The sequence below is a fragment of the Salvelinus alpinus genome, chromosome 12 (genome assembly GCF_045679555.1).
Source record: "Salvelinus alpinus chromosome 12, SLU_Salpinus.1, whole genome shotgun sequence".
NCBI classification, from domain to species: Eukaryota; Metazoa; Chordata; class Actinopteri; order Salmoniformes; family Salmonidae; genus Salvelinus; species Salvelinus alpinus.
The window spans coordinates 21,765,671-21,782,553 of NC_092097.1; the positions used below are offsets into that span (position 1 = coordinate 21,765,671).

The 16,883-nt window shown below is 42.1% G+C and overlaps 2 protein-coding genes across 2 annotated transcripts; both read right to left on the bottom strand.

The window, feature by feature from the left end:
* Window positions 1-371: 371 nt before the first annotated feature.
* Window positions 372-12,480, bottom strand: LOC139535686 (guanylin-like). The gene is made up of 3 exons (XM_071335375.1): window positions 12,346-12,480; window positions 5,888-6,074; window positions 372-783 (listed from the first exon to the last, which is right to left on the bottom strand). Exons 1-3 carry the CDS (start codon window positions 12,415-12,417, stop codon window positions 713-715), a joined length of 330 nt encoding a protein of 109 aa, XP_071191476.1. The 5' UTR covers window positions 12,418-12,480; the 3' UTR covers window positions 372-712.
* A 2,791-nt stretch (window positions 12,481-15,271) lies between these two features.
* Window positions 15,272-16,597, bottom strand: LOC139535227 (guanylin-like). Its single transcript, XM_071334566.1, has 3 exons — window positions 16,438-16,597; window positions 15,943-16,138; window positions 15,272-15,726 (listed from the first exon to the last, which is right to left on the bottom strand). Exons 1-3 carry the CDS (start codon window positions 16,519-16,521, stop codon window positions 15,668-15,670), a joined length of 339 nt encoding a protein of 112 aa, XP_071190667.1. The 5' UTR covers window positions 16,522-16,597; the 3' UTR covers window positions 15,272-15,667.
* Window positions 16,598-16,883: the final 286 nt, after the last annotated feature.

Consider the following 16,883-nt stretch of genomic DNA (forward strand, 5'->3'; position numbering starts at 1 on the left):
AATGTAAGGTGATATTTACATGGTAAGGTCTGCCCTCTGCTGGTTTAACAATATTTTGCTAAAATTAAATGTATAAAATTGTAAATGTGGACACCTGCTCCTTGAACATCTCATTTATACACCTGTCAGCAACGGGTGTGGCTGAAATAGCCGAATCCACTAATTTGAAGAGATATCCACATACTCTTGTATATATAGTGTATGAATTATTTTAGCTGTTTCACTTTCAATCCATATTGAAACAAATGAACAGTGTCAATAAAGTAGATATATTTCGAAATATTTACAGAATCGGTCCCTTTACAGTAAATGTTGCAGAGTATAAACACATTCAGTCTGGTGGAAAAAATGGGACAACAGATTAGACACAATTTGATTAGCAATAGAAATGTATGATTCACAGTTTCTACAGTGAATTTATCACATATTCCATGGTAATCCATGGAAATGTCATGAACATCTGGACATTACTCTTCATTTAAAGCCTTTTGCTGAATTATAAATAACTTGATTTTGGCCGTACAGCTCAAACAACATCAAATACATAACATTCCTCAACTGTATGCAATTTGTCGATCAATGGCCCCTGACACATGGATAGGATAGGCTTATTCATGCCCTGGCTTCATATGCGATGCAGATCTGAAGAAGGTGAAGATGTGTGGTGTAGATAGGAAAGCTTCAGAGGATTGTGTAACAGATGGTGGCAGTCTTACGGTAGACACCCAAAGCAGGCGGGGTGGGCACAGATCTCACACAGATCTGGAGACGTGATGGCATCCACTGGAGAGAGACATCAAACACAGAAGGTTAATATATGCCTCTGGCTGCTGTAGTGTCAGATACAATGCTAATATTGACAACGGGAGGAAGTTAATCAGCCTCGTTAAAGGGCTTGCAGAGCAATAGAGAGGCATGGGAGTGCTCTTTGTCTTGCACACTTTATTGCACTCAAATGCTGTTTGTTCTGTTTTAATTGGGCTCTTGTGAGTAGAATCACTCGTGAGCAACACAAATAAATCATGTCGTTAAGTGGAAGTAAAAGGATATATTATACGCAGGAATCATTCTCTTCAGGCAGCAGGACTGGCTGTGTCCAGGCCAACATCTCCTGCTTGTTGTAGCAAGCCGTCTACTGCTTCAGCCTGCGTATGTGGTCCAGCTCTCTGGTAGAGCTAACAACAAGTGCTATGAGAACGCGTGCCTCAGTCTCCGAGAATCGCTTTCCTGGGTTTTCCATGTGTGCTCATGTGGAATAAAATAGGAAATATGTCAATACTGTCACATCTGTGATCTGGATCTCGGATCTCACAGCTTTGCTCAAGTAGTTGTGGGGGATCATGTTGTTGATCGTATAAAAAGGATGAATGATATGGGATGGTTGTATTGTCTCTAAAACTCAGTAAATCCTGTCAGGTTACAGAGCACTTTGGCTGCCGCTATTGGTGGTTAGAGGTCATGTCAGCTGATAACAAGGCAGATATTAATCAGTGTTTCACTGAAACCACTCAATGTGCTAATGACTACAAATGTATGCTGAACCCTTCAGAGTCAATCCCTTGAGGATGGATTAGGTTTCCATTATCATTGACTTCAAATGCCTTTCAATCTGCATACACCCTTCCCTGAGTACACAACATAAATTCAGTTCAGAACAGGCCCCATAAGGAGGTTGTGGGGTCTTTAACTTCTTATGGCTGCAGGGGCAGTATTGAGTAGCTTGGATGAAAGGTGCACAGAGGTGCCCAGAGTAAATGGCCTGCTCCTCAGTCATAGTTGCTAATATATGCATATTATTATTAGTATTGGATAGAAAACACTCTGACGTTTCTAAAACTGTTTGTATTATGTCTGTGAGTATAACATAACTCGTATGGCAGGCAAAAACCTGAGAAAAAATCCAAACAGGAAGTGGGAATTCTGAGGCTGGTGGATTTTCAACCAAGATCCCATTGAAATTACAGCGAGATATGGATTTGTTTGCACTTCCTACGGCTTCCACTAGATGTCAACAGTCTGTAGAACTTTGTCTGATGACTCTACTGTGAAGGGGGGCCGAATGAGAGGAGAATTAGTCACCACTGCCATGAGGTGACCATTCTTTGACCATGCGCGTTCACATGAGAGGTAACTCCGTTCCATCGCTCATCTGAAGTCAATGTAATTCTCCGGTTGGAACGTTATTCAAGATTTATGTTAACAACATTCTAAAGATTGATTCAATACATCGTTTGACATGTTTCTACTGACTGTTACGGAACTTTTGGACATTTCGTCACGTTTTAGTGAAAGCGCTTCGTGACTTTGGAATTGTTTACCAAACGCGCTAACCAAAGTAGCTAATTGGACATAAATAACGGACATTATCGAACAAATCAAGCATTTATTGTGGACCTGGGATTCCTGGGAGTGCATTCTGATGAAGATCATCAAAGGTAAGGGAATATTTATCATGTAATTTCTGGTTTCTGTTGACTCCAACATGGCGGCTAATTTGACTATAGTTCTGAGCGCCGCCTCAGATTATTGCATGGTTTGCTTTTTCCGTAGTTAAAAAAAAATCTGACACAGCGGTTGCATTAAGGATTCCAGCCCCCCCGACCAAACCCTCCCATAACCTGGACGAAGGATTCCAGCGGTTACATCTATAATTCCATGTGTATAACTTGTATTATCATCTACATTTACGATGAGTATTTCTGTTGAATAGATGTGGCTATGCAAAATCACTGGATGTTTTTGGAACTAGTGAACGTAACACGCCAATGTAAACTCAGATTTTTTTATATAAATATGAACTTTATCAAACAAAACATACATGTATTGTGTAACATGAAGTCCTATGAGTGTCATCTGATGAAGATCATCAAAGGTTAGTGATTCATTTTATCTCTATTTGTGCTTTTTGTGACTGCTATCTTTGGCTGGAAAAATGGCTGTACTTATTCTGTGGCTTGGTGGTGACCTAACATAATCGTTTGTGGTGCTTTCGCTGAAAAGCATCTTTGAAATCGGATACTTTGGTGGGATTAACAACAAGATTACATTTAAAATGGTATAAGACACATGTATGTCTGAGGAATTTTAATTATGAGATTTCTGTTGTTTTGAATTTGGCGCCCTGCACTTTCATTGGCTGTTGTCATATCATCCCGTTAACGGGATTGCAGCCATAAGAAGTAAAGTTTATGTTCATAATGGGGTCATTGTCCACTCAGATATTTGGGTTCTCAGGAGTAGTTCACTATTTTACAACTTGATGTTAGATGACCCTGAAAGTAGACTATGGGCCAGGAAAAACTGTAATCCATGGTTCAGATTCCTTTAAACAGCTATTACAAGCTTCAGCTAACTTTAGCCACCGCTAGCTAAAACTCTATGGAATTGATGGGGACATGTGGACATGTTTTTTTTTATGGCCAAATTACATTGAAGGAACATCAAACCAAATATGGAGTTGATTTCACCTACATTGATTGTTAGCTTGTAGTGGCTAAGGTTAGCTGAAGTTTGTAATGACTGTTTAAAGAAAACTGAATCCTGGATTACAGTTTCTCCTGGCCCATAGACTACTTTCAGGGTGAGCAACCATCTAACAAGTTGTAAAATAATGAATTACTACTACTTCTTTAAAGAGTGTCTCAAATGAATCCCATGGTGCCCCCGCCATGAAAATTTAAAAAAATAAAAAAATAAAATGAAATGGGGCCTCCCGAGTGGCGCAGCGGTCTAAGGCACTGCATCGTTGTGCTTGAGGCGTCACTACAGACCGGAGTTCAATCCCAGGCTGTGTCACAACCGGCCGTGACCAGGAGTCCCATAGGGCAGAGCACAATTGGCCCAGCTTCGTCCAGGTTATGGGAGGGTTTGGTCGGGGGGGCTTTACTTGGCTCATTGCTCTCTAGTGACTTCTTGTGACAGACGGGGCACCTGCAAGCTGACCTCGGTCATCAGTTGAACTGTGTTTCCTCCGACACATTGGTGCGGCTGGCTTCCATGTTAAGTGGGTGGGTGTTATTAAGAAGCGCAGTTTGGCGGGTCATGTTTCTGAGGACACATGACTCAACCTTCGCCTCTCCTGAGCTCATTGGGGAGTTGCAGTGATGAGACAAGTTTGCAATTGGATATCACGAAATTGGGGAGAAAAATGGGATAAACTGCAACAATAAAAAATGAATGCACTTGTCTTTTTCTAATAGCACTGACATTGCTGATTACTTTGGTGAGGGAAAATGTACTTGCTACGATTGTGATGTGTTGTTGTCTCACCTAGCTATCTGAAGATGAATGTCTCCGAATAAGAGCGTCTGTGTAATTTGAGTAATGCTGAGCAACTTAAAACTTTCCACCTTCTCTACTGCTGTCCCTTCGATGTGGATAGGGGGGTGCTCTCTCTGCTGTTTCCTGAAGTCCACGATCACCTCCTTTGTTTTGTTGACGTTGAGTGAGAGGCTGTTTTCCTGACACCACACTCCGAGTGCCCTCACCTCCTCCCTGTAGGCTGTCTCGTCGTTGTTGGTTATCAAGCCCACTACTGTTGTGTCGTCTGCAAACTTGATGATTGAGTTGGAGTCGTGCAGGGCCACGCAGTCGTGGATGAACAGGGAGTACAGGAGGGGGCTGAGCACACACCCTTGTGGGGCCCCAGTGTTGAGGGTCAGCGAAGTGGAGATGTTGTTTCCTACCTTCACCACCAGGGCGCAGCCTGTCAGAAAGTCCAGGACCTAATTGCACAGGGTGGTGTTGAGACCCAGGGCCTCCAGCTTGATGATGATCTTGGAGGGTACTATGGTGTTGAATGCTGAGCTGTAGTCAATGAACAGCATTCTGACATAGGTTTTCCTTTTGTCCAGATGGGATAGGGCAGTGTACCGTGTGATGGCGATTGCGTCGTCTGTGGACCTGTTGGGGCGGTATGCAAACTGGGTCTAGGGTGGCCGGTAAGGTGAAGGTGATTTGATCCTTGACAAGTCTCTCAAAGCACTTCATAATGACAGAAGTGAGTGCTACGGCGTGGTAGTCATTTAGTTCAGTTATCTTTGCCTTCTTGGGCACAGGAACAATGGTCGCCATCTTGAAGCATGTGGGGACAACAGACTGGAATAGGGAGCGATTGAATATGTCCGTAAACACACCAGCCAGTTGGTCTGCGCATGCTCAGAGGACACGGCTAGGGATGCTGTCTGGGCCAGCAGCCTTGCGAGGGTTAAACACGTTTAAATGTTTTACTCACATCAGCCACAGAGAAGGAGAGGGGGAGTGCAGTCCTTATTAGCGGGCCGCGACGGTGGCACTGTATTATCCACCAAGCAGGCAAAGAAGGTGTTTAGTTTGTCTGGAAGTGTGACGTCGGTGTTCGTGACGTGGCTGGTTTTCTTTTTGTGGTCCGTGATTTCCTGTAGACCCTGCCACAAACGTCTCATGTCTGAGCTGTTGAATTGCGACTCCACCTTGTCCCTGTACTGGCATTTTGCTTGTTTGATTGCCTTGCGGAGGGAATAACTACACTGTTTATATTCAGTCATATTCCCAGACCTCTTTCCATGGTTAAATGTGATGGATTGCGCTTTCAGTTTTGCGCAAATGCCGCCATCCATCCACAGTTTCTGGTTAGGGTAGGTTTTAACAGTCACAGTGGGTACAACATCTCCAATGCACTTCTTTATGAACACACTCACAGAGTCAGCGTATAGGTCGATGTTGTTCTCTGAAGCTGACCGGAACATATTCAAGTCCGCAGGATCTAAACAGTCTTGTGTTTGAATGCTAAAATGTGCAGTTTATGAATTGTTACAACAGATAAGGTGGATAGGGGCAATAAGTCATATACCGATATTGAATTACAATATTTCAGTCCACCCACTGTTTGTTTATGGTACAGCCTTACCTAGCCTGGAGAAGACCATTGCTGCCTCTTTGCCCTGGCACACTGGATAGAAGGCCTGTGGCAAGACACGGTTGTTACAGACAGAGACCATGTTGGTGTTGATCAACCGCGGGTTAACCATGGCATCTGTGTCGATCAGCTCCTTCAACGCTTTCACAGCCTCTAGGGGATAGCTCCTTTCTCCATCCTGGACACAGTGAAACACATGGATGAGATGGTGAATTCTCTCGTTTACCCTTAAATAACCCTTGATTTTTCACTGTAGGTTGTCATTATTAGACAACCTAATGTGTTGTTCCACTATTAAAGGTGACAGGTTTACAGAGGTGATTCTCATAGCGTAATAGATTATTAAACAGATAAGCCAGTTAATAACCTTGTGAATGAGTTCAAAAGAAGTATGACAGTGTGTGGATTCCAAACAAGAATGAATAAACCCCAACAGAATGAATTGCTATATGATAATTAAAACCAAACAAAAAGAAGCTAGCTTTTTAATGCTCTATACAATTAAAGGACAGTCAGTCATAGGCTGGCAGTCATTGTAAATTATAATTTGTTCTTGATTGACTTGCCTGGTTAAATAAAAGTTGTAAAAAATAGAGAACAGTGTCAAATGTTGATGCACTCCTTTCACTTGGAATTCCAAGATGGCTTAGCAGTTCAGACGTCATTTCTGTTTCGTATTGTCGTGTCCTGTATATATATATATTTACACCTTTCCTCGCATATCTTTTATATATTTTATTATCCAAGAACTCAACTACAAAAGCTTTCCTGCAAAAGCTCTCCTGCAACCCGCTTCACCAATTACAAAAAAGTATTATTTACCTCAAATCTGAAAATCCACCGTGGAAGCTAGCCAGGGGCTAATTCAGAAGCTAGCCAGAAAGCTAACCAGAAGCTATCCGATAGCTAGCCAGAAGCTAATCTGTAGCTGCCCAGAAATTAGCCGGTCTGCTGGCTAGCGTTGGTGTTTCAGCTGCCCACGTTTTGTGGTCATCAGCTATTCCTTTAGCTCGATAATCTACCGGCACTTTTGTGCAACGCGACTCGGACCGGAGCATTCCGGGACTTTTTTTCTCTCAGTTTCCCCGGATTTCAGCCGCAGGCTCTGGACATTTGCAGCTAGCTAGCTGCAAACCGTGTGACTATTGGCTTACGTCGATCCCGGAGCAAACTCAAATCATTCCGGAGCTAGCCAGCTGAGGAGTTCCATCAGCCATTCCTGGGCTACAGTCACCTATCCGGACCCGTTTTTTTTTTGTTGTTTTGTTGTTGCTGCAGATACGGAGCCCCACCGGGCCTTCACGACTGACTGCCGACGTTATCTGCCCGAGGGAGTTATCCAACTGGCACCTCCGTCCCGACGTTACCTGAACGCTCATCTGGGGCCCGCTAACCGTTAGCTGTCTTATCGGCTGCTATCTGAATAAGTATATCGGACAATTATTATTATTATTATTATTATTTTTTTTTTTCTTGGGTCACTATATCTATTTTGCCAATTTGGATTGATCCCCTCTACCACACGGAACCCCACTAACCTACCGACGGAAACGCACAAGGTATCTACAAATAGACTTCCATACTATGCTATCTTGCTACCGATAGCCATCTACCCGGCCAGCTGTCTGGATCGCCGTGACCCCAACCAACCTCTACTCACTGGACCCTTATTGATCACTCGATTAAGCATGCCTCTCCTTAATGTAAATATGCCTTGTCCATTGCTGTTCTGGTTAGTGTTTATTGGCTTATTTCACTGTAGAGCCTCTAGCCCTGCTCACTATACCATATCCAACCTCACAGTTCCACCACCCACATATGCGATGACATCACCTGGTTTCAATGATGTTTCTAGAGACAATATCTCTCTCATCATCACTCAATACCTAGGTTTACCTCCACTGTATTCACATCCTACCATACCTTTGTCTGTACATTATTCCTTTAAGCTATTTTATCGCCCCCAGAAACGTCCTTTTACTCTCTGCTCTAGAAGTTCTAGATGACCAATTCTCATAGCTTTTAGCCGTACCCTTATCCTACTCCTCCTCTGTTCCTCTGGTGATGTAGAGGTGAATCCAGGCCCTGCAGTACCTAGCTCCACTCCTATTCCCCAGGCGCTCTCTTTTGATGACTTCTGTAACCGTAATAGCCTTGGCTTCATGCATGTTAACATTAGAAGCCTCCTCCCTAAGTTTGTTTTGTTCACTGCTTTAGCACACTCTGCCAACCCGGATGTTTTAGCCGTGTCTGAATCCTGGCTTAGAAAGACCACCAAAAATTCTGACATTTTCATCCCCAACTACAAGATTTTCAGACAAGATAGAACGGCCAAAGGGGGCGGTGTTGCAATCTATTGCAAAGATTGCCTGCAGAGTTCTGTTTTACTATCCAGGTCTGTTCCCAAACAATTTGAACTTCTACTTTTAAAAATCCACCTCTCTAAAAACAAGTCTCTCACCGTTGCCGCCTGCTATAGACCACCCTCTGCCCCCAGCTGTGCTCTGGACACTATATGTGAACTGATTGCCCCCCATCTATCTTCAGAGCTCGTGCTGCTAGGCAACCTAAATTTTAACATGCTTAACACCCCAGCCACCCTACAATCTAAGCTTGATGCCCTCAATCTCACACAAATTATCAATGAACCTACCAGGTACCACCCCAATTCCGTAAACACGGGTACCCTCATAGATATCATCCTAACAAACTTGCCCTCCAAATACACCTCTGCTGTTTTCAACCAAGATATCAGCGATCACTGCCTCATTGCCTGCATCCGTAATGGGTCAGCGGTCAAACGACCTCCACTCATCACTGTCAAACGCTCCCTGAAACACTTCAGCGAGCAGGCCTTTCTAATCGACCTGGCCGAGGTATCCTGGAAGGATATTGATCTCATCCCGTCAGTAGAGGATGCCTGGACATTTTTTAAAAATGCCTTCCTCACCATCTTGAATAAGCATGCCCCATTCAAGAAATTTAGAACCAGGAACAGATATAGCCCTTGGTTCTCTCCTGACCTGACTGCCCTTAACCAACAGAAAAACATCCTATGGCGTTCTGCATTAGCATCGAACAGCCCCCGTGATATGCAACTTTTCAGGGAAGCTAGAAACCAGTATACACAGGCAGTTAGAAAAGCCAAGGCTAGCTTTTTCAAGCAGAAATTTGCTTCCTGCAACACAAATTCAAAAAAGTTCTGGGACACTGTAAAGTCCATGGAGAATAAGAACACCTCCTCCCAGCTTCCAACTGCTCTGAAGATAGGAAACACTGTCACCACCGACAAATCCACTATAATTGAGAATTTCAATAAGCATTTTTCTACGGCTGGCCATGCTTTCCACCTGGCTACCCCTACCCCGGACAACAGCACTGCCCTCCCCTCTGCTACTCGCCCAAGCCTTCCCCATTTCTCTTTCTCCCAAATACAGTCAGCTGATGTTCTAAAAGAGCTGCAAAATCTGGACCCTTACAAATCAGCCGGGCTAGATAATCTGGACCCTTTCTTTCTAAAACTATCTGCTGAAATTGTTGCCACCCCTATTACTAGCCTTTTCAACCTCTCTTTCGTGTCGTCTGAGATTCCCAAAGATTGGAAAGCAGCTGCGGTTATCCCCCTCTTCAAAGGGGGGGACACTCTTGACCCTAACAGCTACAGACCTATATCTATCCTACCCTGCCTTTCTAAGGTCTTCGAAAGCCAAGTCAACAAACAGATTACCGACCATTTCGAATCCCACCATACCTTCTCCGCTATGCAATCTGGTTTCAGAGCTGGTCATGGGTGCACCTCAGCCACGCTCAAGGTCATAAACGATATCTTAACCGCCATCGATAGGAAACAATACTGTGCAGCCGTATTCATTGACCTGGCCAAGGCTTTTGACTCTGTCAATCACCACATCCTCATCGGCAGACTCGACAGCCTTGGTTTCTCTAATGATTGCCTCGCCTGGTTCACCAACTACTTCTCTGATCGAGTTCAGTGTGTCAAATCGGAGGGTCTGTTGTCCGGGCCTCTGGCAGTCTCCATGGGGGTGCCACAGGGTTCAATTCTTGGACCGACTCTCTTCTCTGTATACATCAATGATGTCGCTCTTGCTGCTGGTGATTCTCTGATCCACCTCTACGCAGACGACACTATTCTGTATACTTCTGGCCCTTCTTTTGACACTGTGTTAACAACCCTCCAGGCGAGCTTCAATGCCATACAACTCTCCTTCCGTGGCCTCCAATTGCTCTTAAATACAAGTAAAACTAAATGCATGCTCTTCAACCGATCGCTGCCTGCACATGCCCGCCTGTCCAACATCACTACTCTGGACGGCTCTGACTTAGAATATGTGGACAACTACAAATACCTAGGTGTCTGGTTAGACTGTAAACTCTCCTTCCAGACTCACATCAAACATCTCCAATCCAAAGTTAAATCTAGAATTGGCTTCCTATTCCGCAACAAAGCATCCTTCACTCTTGCTGCCAAACATACCCTTGTAAAACTGACCATCCTACCAATCCTCGACTTCGGTGATGTAATTTACAAAATAGCCTCCAAAACCCTACTCAATAAATTGGATGCAGTCTATCACAGTGCCATCCGTTTTGTCACCAAAGCCCCATATACTACCCACCACTGCGACCTGTACACTCTCGTTGGCTGGCCCTCGCTTCATACTCGTCGCCAAACCCACTGGTTCCAGGTCATCTACAAGACCCTGCTAGGTAAAGTCCCCCCTTATCTCAGCTCGCTGGTCACCATAGCAACACCTACCTGTAGCACGCGCTCCAGCAGGTTTATCTCTCTGGTCACCCCCAAAACCAATTCTTCCTTTGGCCGCCTCTCCTTCCAGTTCTCTGCTGCCAATGACTGGAACGAACTACAAAAATCTCTGAAACTGGAAACACTTATCTCCCTCACTAGCTTTAAGCACCAGCTGTCAGAGCAGCTCATAGATTACTGCACCTGTACATAGCCCATCTATAATTTAGCCCAAACAACTACCTCTTTACCTACTGTATTTATTTATTTATTTTGCTCCTTTGCACCCCATTATTTCTGTCTCTACTTTGCGCTTTCTTCCACTGCAAACCAACCATTCCAGTGTTTTTAGTTTTTATTTTACTTGCTGTGTTGTATTTACTTCGCCACCATGGCCTTTTTATATTTTTATTTATTTATACATATATTTGTTTGCCTTCACCTCCCTTATCTCACCTCACTTGCTCACATTGTATATAGACTTATTTTTTTTCACTGTATCATTGACTATATGTTTGTTTTACTCCATGTGTAACTATGTGTTGTTGTATGTGTCGAACTGCTTTGCTTTATCTTGGCCAGGTCGCAATTGTAAATGAGAACGTGTTCTCAATTTGCCTACCTGGTTAAATAAAGGTTAAAAAAAATAAAAAAATAAAAAAAATAAACTTGACAATGGCCCCACATCTCTTTAATGGTCTATCATGAAGTTAAGCTCTTAGTCAAAGTGCACCATGAACTCTGTCAGTGTGTTGTTGAAAGGGTTCTACTGTATTTCTTTATCAGTGTGTTGTTGAAAGGGTTCTACTGTATTTCATTATCAGTGTGTTGTTGAAAGGGTTCTACTGTATTTCTTTATCAGTGTATTGTTGAAAGGGTTCTACTGTATTTCCTTATCAGTGTGTTGTTGAAAGGGTTCTACTGTATTTCTTTATCAGTGTGTTGTTGAAAGGGTTCTACTGTATTTCATTATCAGTGTGTTGTTGAAAGGGTTCTACTGTATTTCTTTATCACTGTGTTGTTGAAAGGGTTCTACTGTATTTCATTATCAGTGTGTTGTTGAAAGGGTTCTACTGTATTTCTTTATCAGTGTGTTGTTGAAAGGGTTCTACTGTATTTCATTATCAGTGTGTTGTTGAAAGGGTTCTACTGTATTTCATTATCAGTGTGTTGTTGAAAGGGTTCTACTGTATTTCTTTATCAGTGTGTTGTTGAAAGGGTTCTACTGTATTTCTTTATCAGTGTGTTGTTGAAAGGGTTCTACTGTATTTCTTTATCAGTGTGTTGTTGAAAGGGTTCTACTGTATTTCTGTATCAGTGTGTTGTTGAAAGGGTTCTACTGTATTTCATTATCAGTGTGTTGTTGAAAGTGATCTATTTCTTTGTCAATGTGTTGTTGAAAGTGATCTATTTCTTTGTCAATGTGTTGTTGAAAGTGATCTATTTCTTTATCAGTGTGTTGTTGAAAGTGATCTATTTCTCTAGTTCCACTAACTTATCTTCACACGTGTGAACCAGTATCTCTGAACTCCAGACACTTACAGATATTGTTAATCAAGTAACAAACCCTATACACCTCCAGAAGAATGTCCTTATCCCATGTCAAAGACAACAAAGAGTTACAGCACTAGTCACACAACTCTAAACATTTCTGACCATGGACATAAAGAAGAGATACACTCACCCTAATCTCCACACTCAGTGAGCCCCAGAGGATGCAAGAGGTCAACACGAGACAAACACTCAGTGGTTTCATTTTCAGCTTAGCCGGATGTCTCAGAGAGCCTTGAGATGCAGAGAGAGGAACCTACAGCTTGAATTGAGGTGTGCCTCTGCTCTGCCCTTTATAAACCCATCGCTGGACAGATTATTAAGTCACTTATTAACGCGGGGCTGGAGCCCTCTTTACCCTGGGTACCTGATAACAAAACACAAACGGGTTATGCCACAGGATCCTCTTTTTTTTCTTTTTCAACCTCTGTAGATGCCCCTGTCACTATGTTGTTTGAATGGTTTTATTGTTGACATGTTGTTCCATATTGACATCCTTAGTGCCAATTAAACATCCTATAAATCTAATTTCTCCCATCTCACCCACAGTCATTTATCATTAAACCCTGATAACAAAGCAACAGGCTATCTGTCCAATTGTATAGTGGTTGTTTGCATTTTAGGTATGATAGTGACTTTGTCAACATTGTTTGGATAGGTCTGTCTAATATTTGTGGCATTTGCAATCCGCAACAAGGAGGCTGAGGCTGTAATTCAATCAAATCTGCCAGAACAATGTATTTGCTGTGACTTCATTTACAATCTACCCATGACGTGCATACACTTCCTTTGGCTGGGAACTGGAAGCATCTACCTATGATGAATATACCTGATAGTACTAGAGGTACCATTGTCTTTGACCATGGGAAAAAGAGATTCTGCTTAATTAATGGGGCAGTATGCAGTTCAAACAACAACAAAGTGGGAACCTGACACTGTTTTAGGTAAACAGCTGAGGGTTGGGCTGGGGAAATGTAACCACAGTCAAATTCATAGACAGAGATATGGATGCAAGGACAAACCAGACATTACATCAAAATTATAGTTTAACCATGCTTTGAGGCTATACAGTGTTTACAATTAAATTGTTTTCAAACAATGGTGTAAAAGAAACTTATATTTTGGCCGTACGACAGTTGAACTAAGCTCATGAGGCATTTATAACTTATATTCTTCAATAATCAATGGGTACATATCATTAACTTAAAAGTCCAATACTTATAATACTGAAATGTACATTTGATTGAATTTAGTTATTTGGCTACATGTTGATTATTTTTTGACCCACTAGTGACACAAAGGATATTGTAACAGTTGTCTCTTTGCTTGTCAGTCAGCATTACAAAGAGAAGGTGGCAGAATACATACTTTCAATTTTCTAGCACATACAGTCTGGCTCTGAGAGTAAAAATGGTAGAATGGCCTAAAAACACTGAAGGTTGCTAGTGAGTCTCTTTGTGCTTGTAAACTGTATCATTATTTTTCTTTAATGCCAATAATAATACTTAACTACACATCTAAAAAACAAATAACATTGCGAGCATCAACTACTTTAGGGACGGGCACTTGGGATTCTAAATTAAATACTATAATATGTAGATTTTTTGAGACAGGTGTGTTTGGTATTTGGTATTTTATTAGGATCCCTATTAGCTGTTGCAAAAGCAGCAGCTACTCTTCCTGCAGTCCACACAAAACATGAAACATGCCATAATATAGAACATCAATAGACAAGAACAGCTCAAGGACAGAACTACATAATTTTTTTTAAAGGCACACGTAGCCTACATATCAATGCATACACACAAACTATCTAGGTCAAATAGGGGAGAGGCATTGTGCCGTGAGGTGTTGCTTTATCTGTTTTATTTAAACCAGGTTTGATGTTTATTTGAGCAATATGAGATAGAAGGAAGTTCTATGCAAAAAGGGCTCAGAATTTATTCTGGATTTGGGTACTGTGAAAAGACCCCTTGTGGTATGTCTGGTGGGGGAAGTGTGTTTGTGTCAGAGCTGTGTGTAAATTGACTATGCAAACAATTTGGGATTTCCAACAGAAGAAGTGATGCAGTCAGTCTCTCCTCAACTGTTGGCCAAGAGAGACTTGAATGCATAGTATTTATATCAACCCTCTGATTACAATGAAGAGCAAAACGTGCCGCTCTGTTCTGGGCCAGCTGCAGCTTAACTAGGGGTCTTTCCTTGCAGCACTGGACCACACGACTGGACAATAATCAATCAAATGTATTTATAAAGCCCTTCTTACATCAGCTGATGTCACAAAGTGCTGTACAGAAACCCAGCCTAAACCCCAAAACAGTAAGCAATGCAGGTGTAGAAGCACGGTGGCTAGGAAAAACTCCCTAGAAAGGCCAGAACCTAGGAATAAACCTAGAGAGGAACCAGGGTATGAGGGGTGGCCAGTCCTCTTCTGGCTGTGCCTGGTGGAGATTATCAAGATTAGACAAGATTAATCAAGATTAGACAAAACTAGAGCCTTCAGAACTTGCTTTTTGGAGTGTGGTGACCATGGGAAAGATGGGGCAATAAGCTTCCCACCCTACAGGTTCAAAATACAGAGCAGAATCTGGAAGGTTGCCGGTTCAATTCCCAGCACTGGCAACAGTGAGAGTTATAGGATTGGAAGATCTACAGGTACTGGCCAAAGGGTTGCTGTTATTTATTACTGTTGTGCAATCTACTACTGTCTATGAATCTACAATATATACCAATTAATCAATGTCTAGGTAGTGAATCAATGTCTAGGTAGTGAAGCAAAAGCACAGTGACAATAGAATACATTGTGGGATGTAAGTTGTGCTCTGGGGCAGCAGTTAGCCTTAAGATTAACTATTAACCTCTCAATGTGTGTGTGCGTGTGCGTGTGTTTTTATGTGTGTGTGCGTGTGTTTGTGTATGTGTTGGGGAAAGACAGAAATTTCAAGTTTCAACCAAAAGTGAATAAAGTATTATTCTTTGTGTTGTGCCAGTTTATCAGGTATGTTCTATTCAAGGTTTTCTGATGCAGTTGGTAGATCACTCACTGAAACAAAATGACATGTTCTTCAATTTCTTTTTATTAAACATGAGGCATTTATAAACATACAAAAGAATGCAAAACCCCCAAAACAAAAATACATCTCTACATTAAATAAGTACAAAGACTGGTAAGATAGAACTATAACAAATCAACATTTCCAAAATAAAAGTCAAGTGATAAAAGGAAAATAAAATACGTAGACAAATAAGTGCTGAATATGCTCCAAAGTAACATTTTCTAGAAAATGAGCCTCCATCATTTAATATATTTTTTACATTTTTGGTCCAGTTATCTTTTGGGCCAATCATGTCTGAGGATGGCAATTTGAATACATGAAATCCACATTGTTGTCACAATATGCAGAATGATAATGTGGGTGGCTTGTCTTCTGCTGGCAGTCAGGTCGATATCTTGCCTAACAGCCTGTGCAGGCAACAAAGGCACAGATCTCACAGACGTCTATAGGCACAGTAGCTGGAAGAAAGAAGAGAAAGGTCAGTGTTAAAAACATGTTTCAAAATCACTCAATCACTTCAAACTACAACCACATATTGCAGAGACCAACTAGCATAAAAGAGATTCTGATCAATGACTCGCCATCAGCAAATTATAACGGTCTTATCACAATCTGGTCTGTTCCACCAAGTTGGACTATAGTGGATATTATTCTATTGTGTGGCCTTTTCTTACCTAGTCTTGAGAGAGACATGCTGGCCCCTCTCTGCATGCACAGGGGCATGAACTCCTGTGGCAGGGAGGGGTTAGCACAGACGGAAGCAAAGCTGGTGCTGGCGAGATGAGGATTCTGCTTCCCGTTTACACTGCTGCTCTCTGTCAGTTCTTGGAGCTTCTTTACTGATTCCAGTGAGAAAACAAAGTCGCCCTCCTAGAGAGAAGAGAAGAGAGGAGAGAGACACGGTTAGAGAGAGCACCACATCAGTAAGTCATATTGGGATGCCCATAGAGTTGTAATGATAGCTTGCACCAAGTATGCACTTGGTTTAAAAAATCCACTCTGAATTTTGTATGTTAGCTACATTGTGAGGGTTAACAAAAAATATTTTCATTAGTTTACAATTTTTGTCCAATTGAGTATGAGTTTGAATCTGATATTACTGCAGTCTATAGTCTTCATATTATAATGCATTCTAGTAAGGTAAACCTTGCTGTAGGAGGAGCCCTTACCTGCACTTGTACTTGGACTGCATGGGCTTCAGAGACCAGATAGAGAGCCAGGAGCACAAGAGCAATGGAGAGAATGGTTTTCATCTTGTATTTTGACAGGTTTGCTTTGAGCCTTTAGTCTTGCTGTTGTTGGTGTGTTTGGAAGGTTGTCTCACCTCATTCTCTGCTCTCCATTCATCACCCTTCTTCCTTTTAAAGGGTTGACTTTCAACTCAGCTCAGCCTTGTTGGCCTGGGATTGGCTAAGCTGCACATGGGAGAAAAGTATTTCTCACGGTTTAATGAGTAGTGATGGTGGATTTTAAAAGGTCATAAAGGGAGATTCATAAATCCTCTCTGACCTCATCCAGTGTGATGTTTTTATGGACCGTTACTTGATGCCTCCACTTACCACGTTGGTTAACAAGTAATTCCTCTACAGTCACACAAACTGTCTTTATTCTGATT

Coding starts and splice junctions, on each gene's coding strand:
- LOC139535686 (XM_071335375.1), bottom strand. CDS start 12,417: ATGAAACCACTGAGTGTTTGTCTCGTGTTGACCTCTTGCATCCTCTGG. Junction 6,075..12,345: donor CACTGAGTGTGGAGATTAGG/GTGAGTGTATCT, acceptor CACTGTGTCCAG/GATGGAGAAAGGAGCTATCC. Junction 784..5,887: donor AATGGTCTTCTCCAGGCTAG/GTAAGGCTGTAC, acceptor GTCTCTCTCCAG/TGGATGCCATCACGTCTCCA.
- LOC139535227 (XM_071334566.1), bottom strand. CDS start 16,521: ATGAAAACCATTCTCTCCATTGCTCTTGTGCTCCTGGCTCTCTATCTG. Junction 16,139..16,437: donor CAGTCCAAGTACAAGTGCAG/GTAAGGGCTCCT, acceptor TCTTCTCTCTAG/GAGGGCGACTTTGTTTTCTC. Junction 15,727..15,942: donor CATGTCTCTCTCAAGACTAG/GTAAGAAAAGGC, acceptor TCTTTCTTCCAG/CTACTGTGCCTATAGACGTC.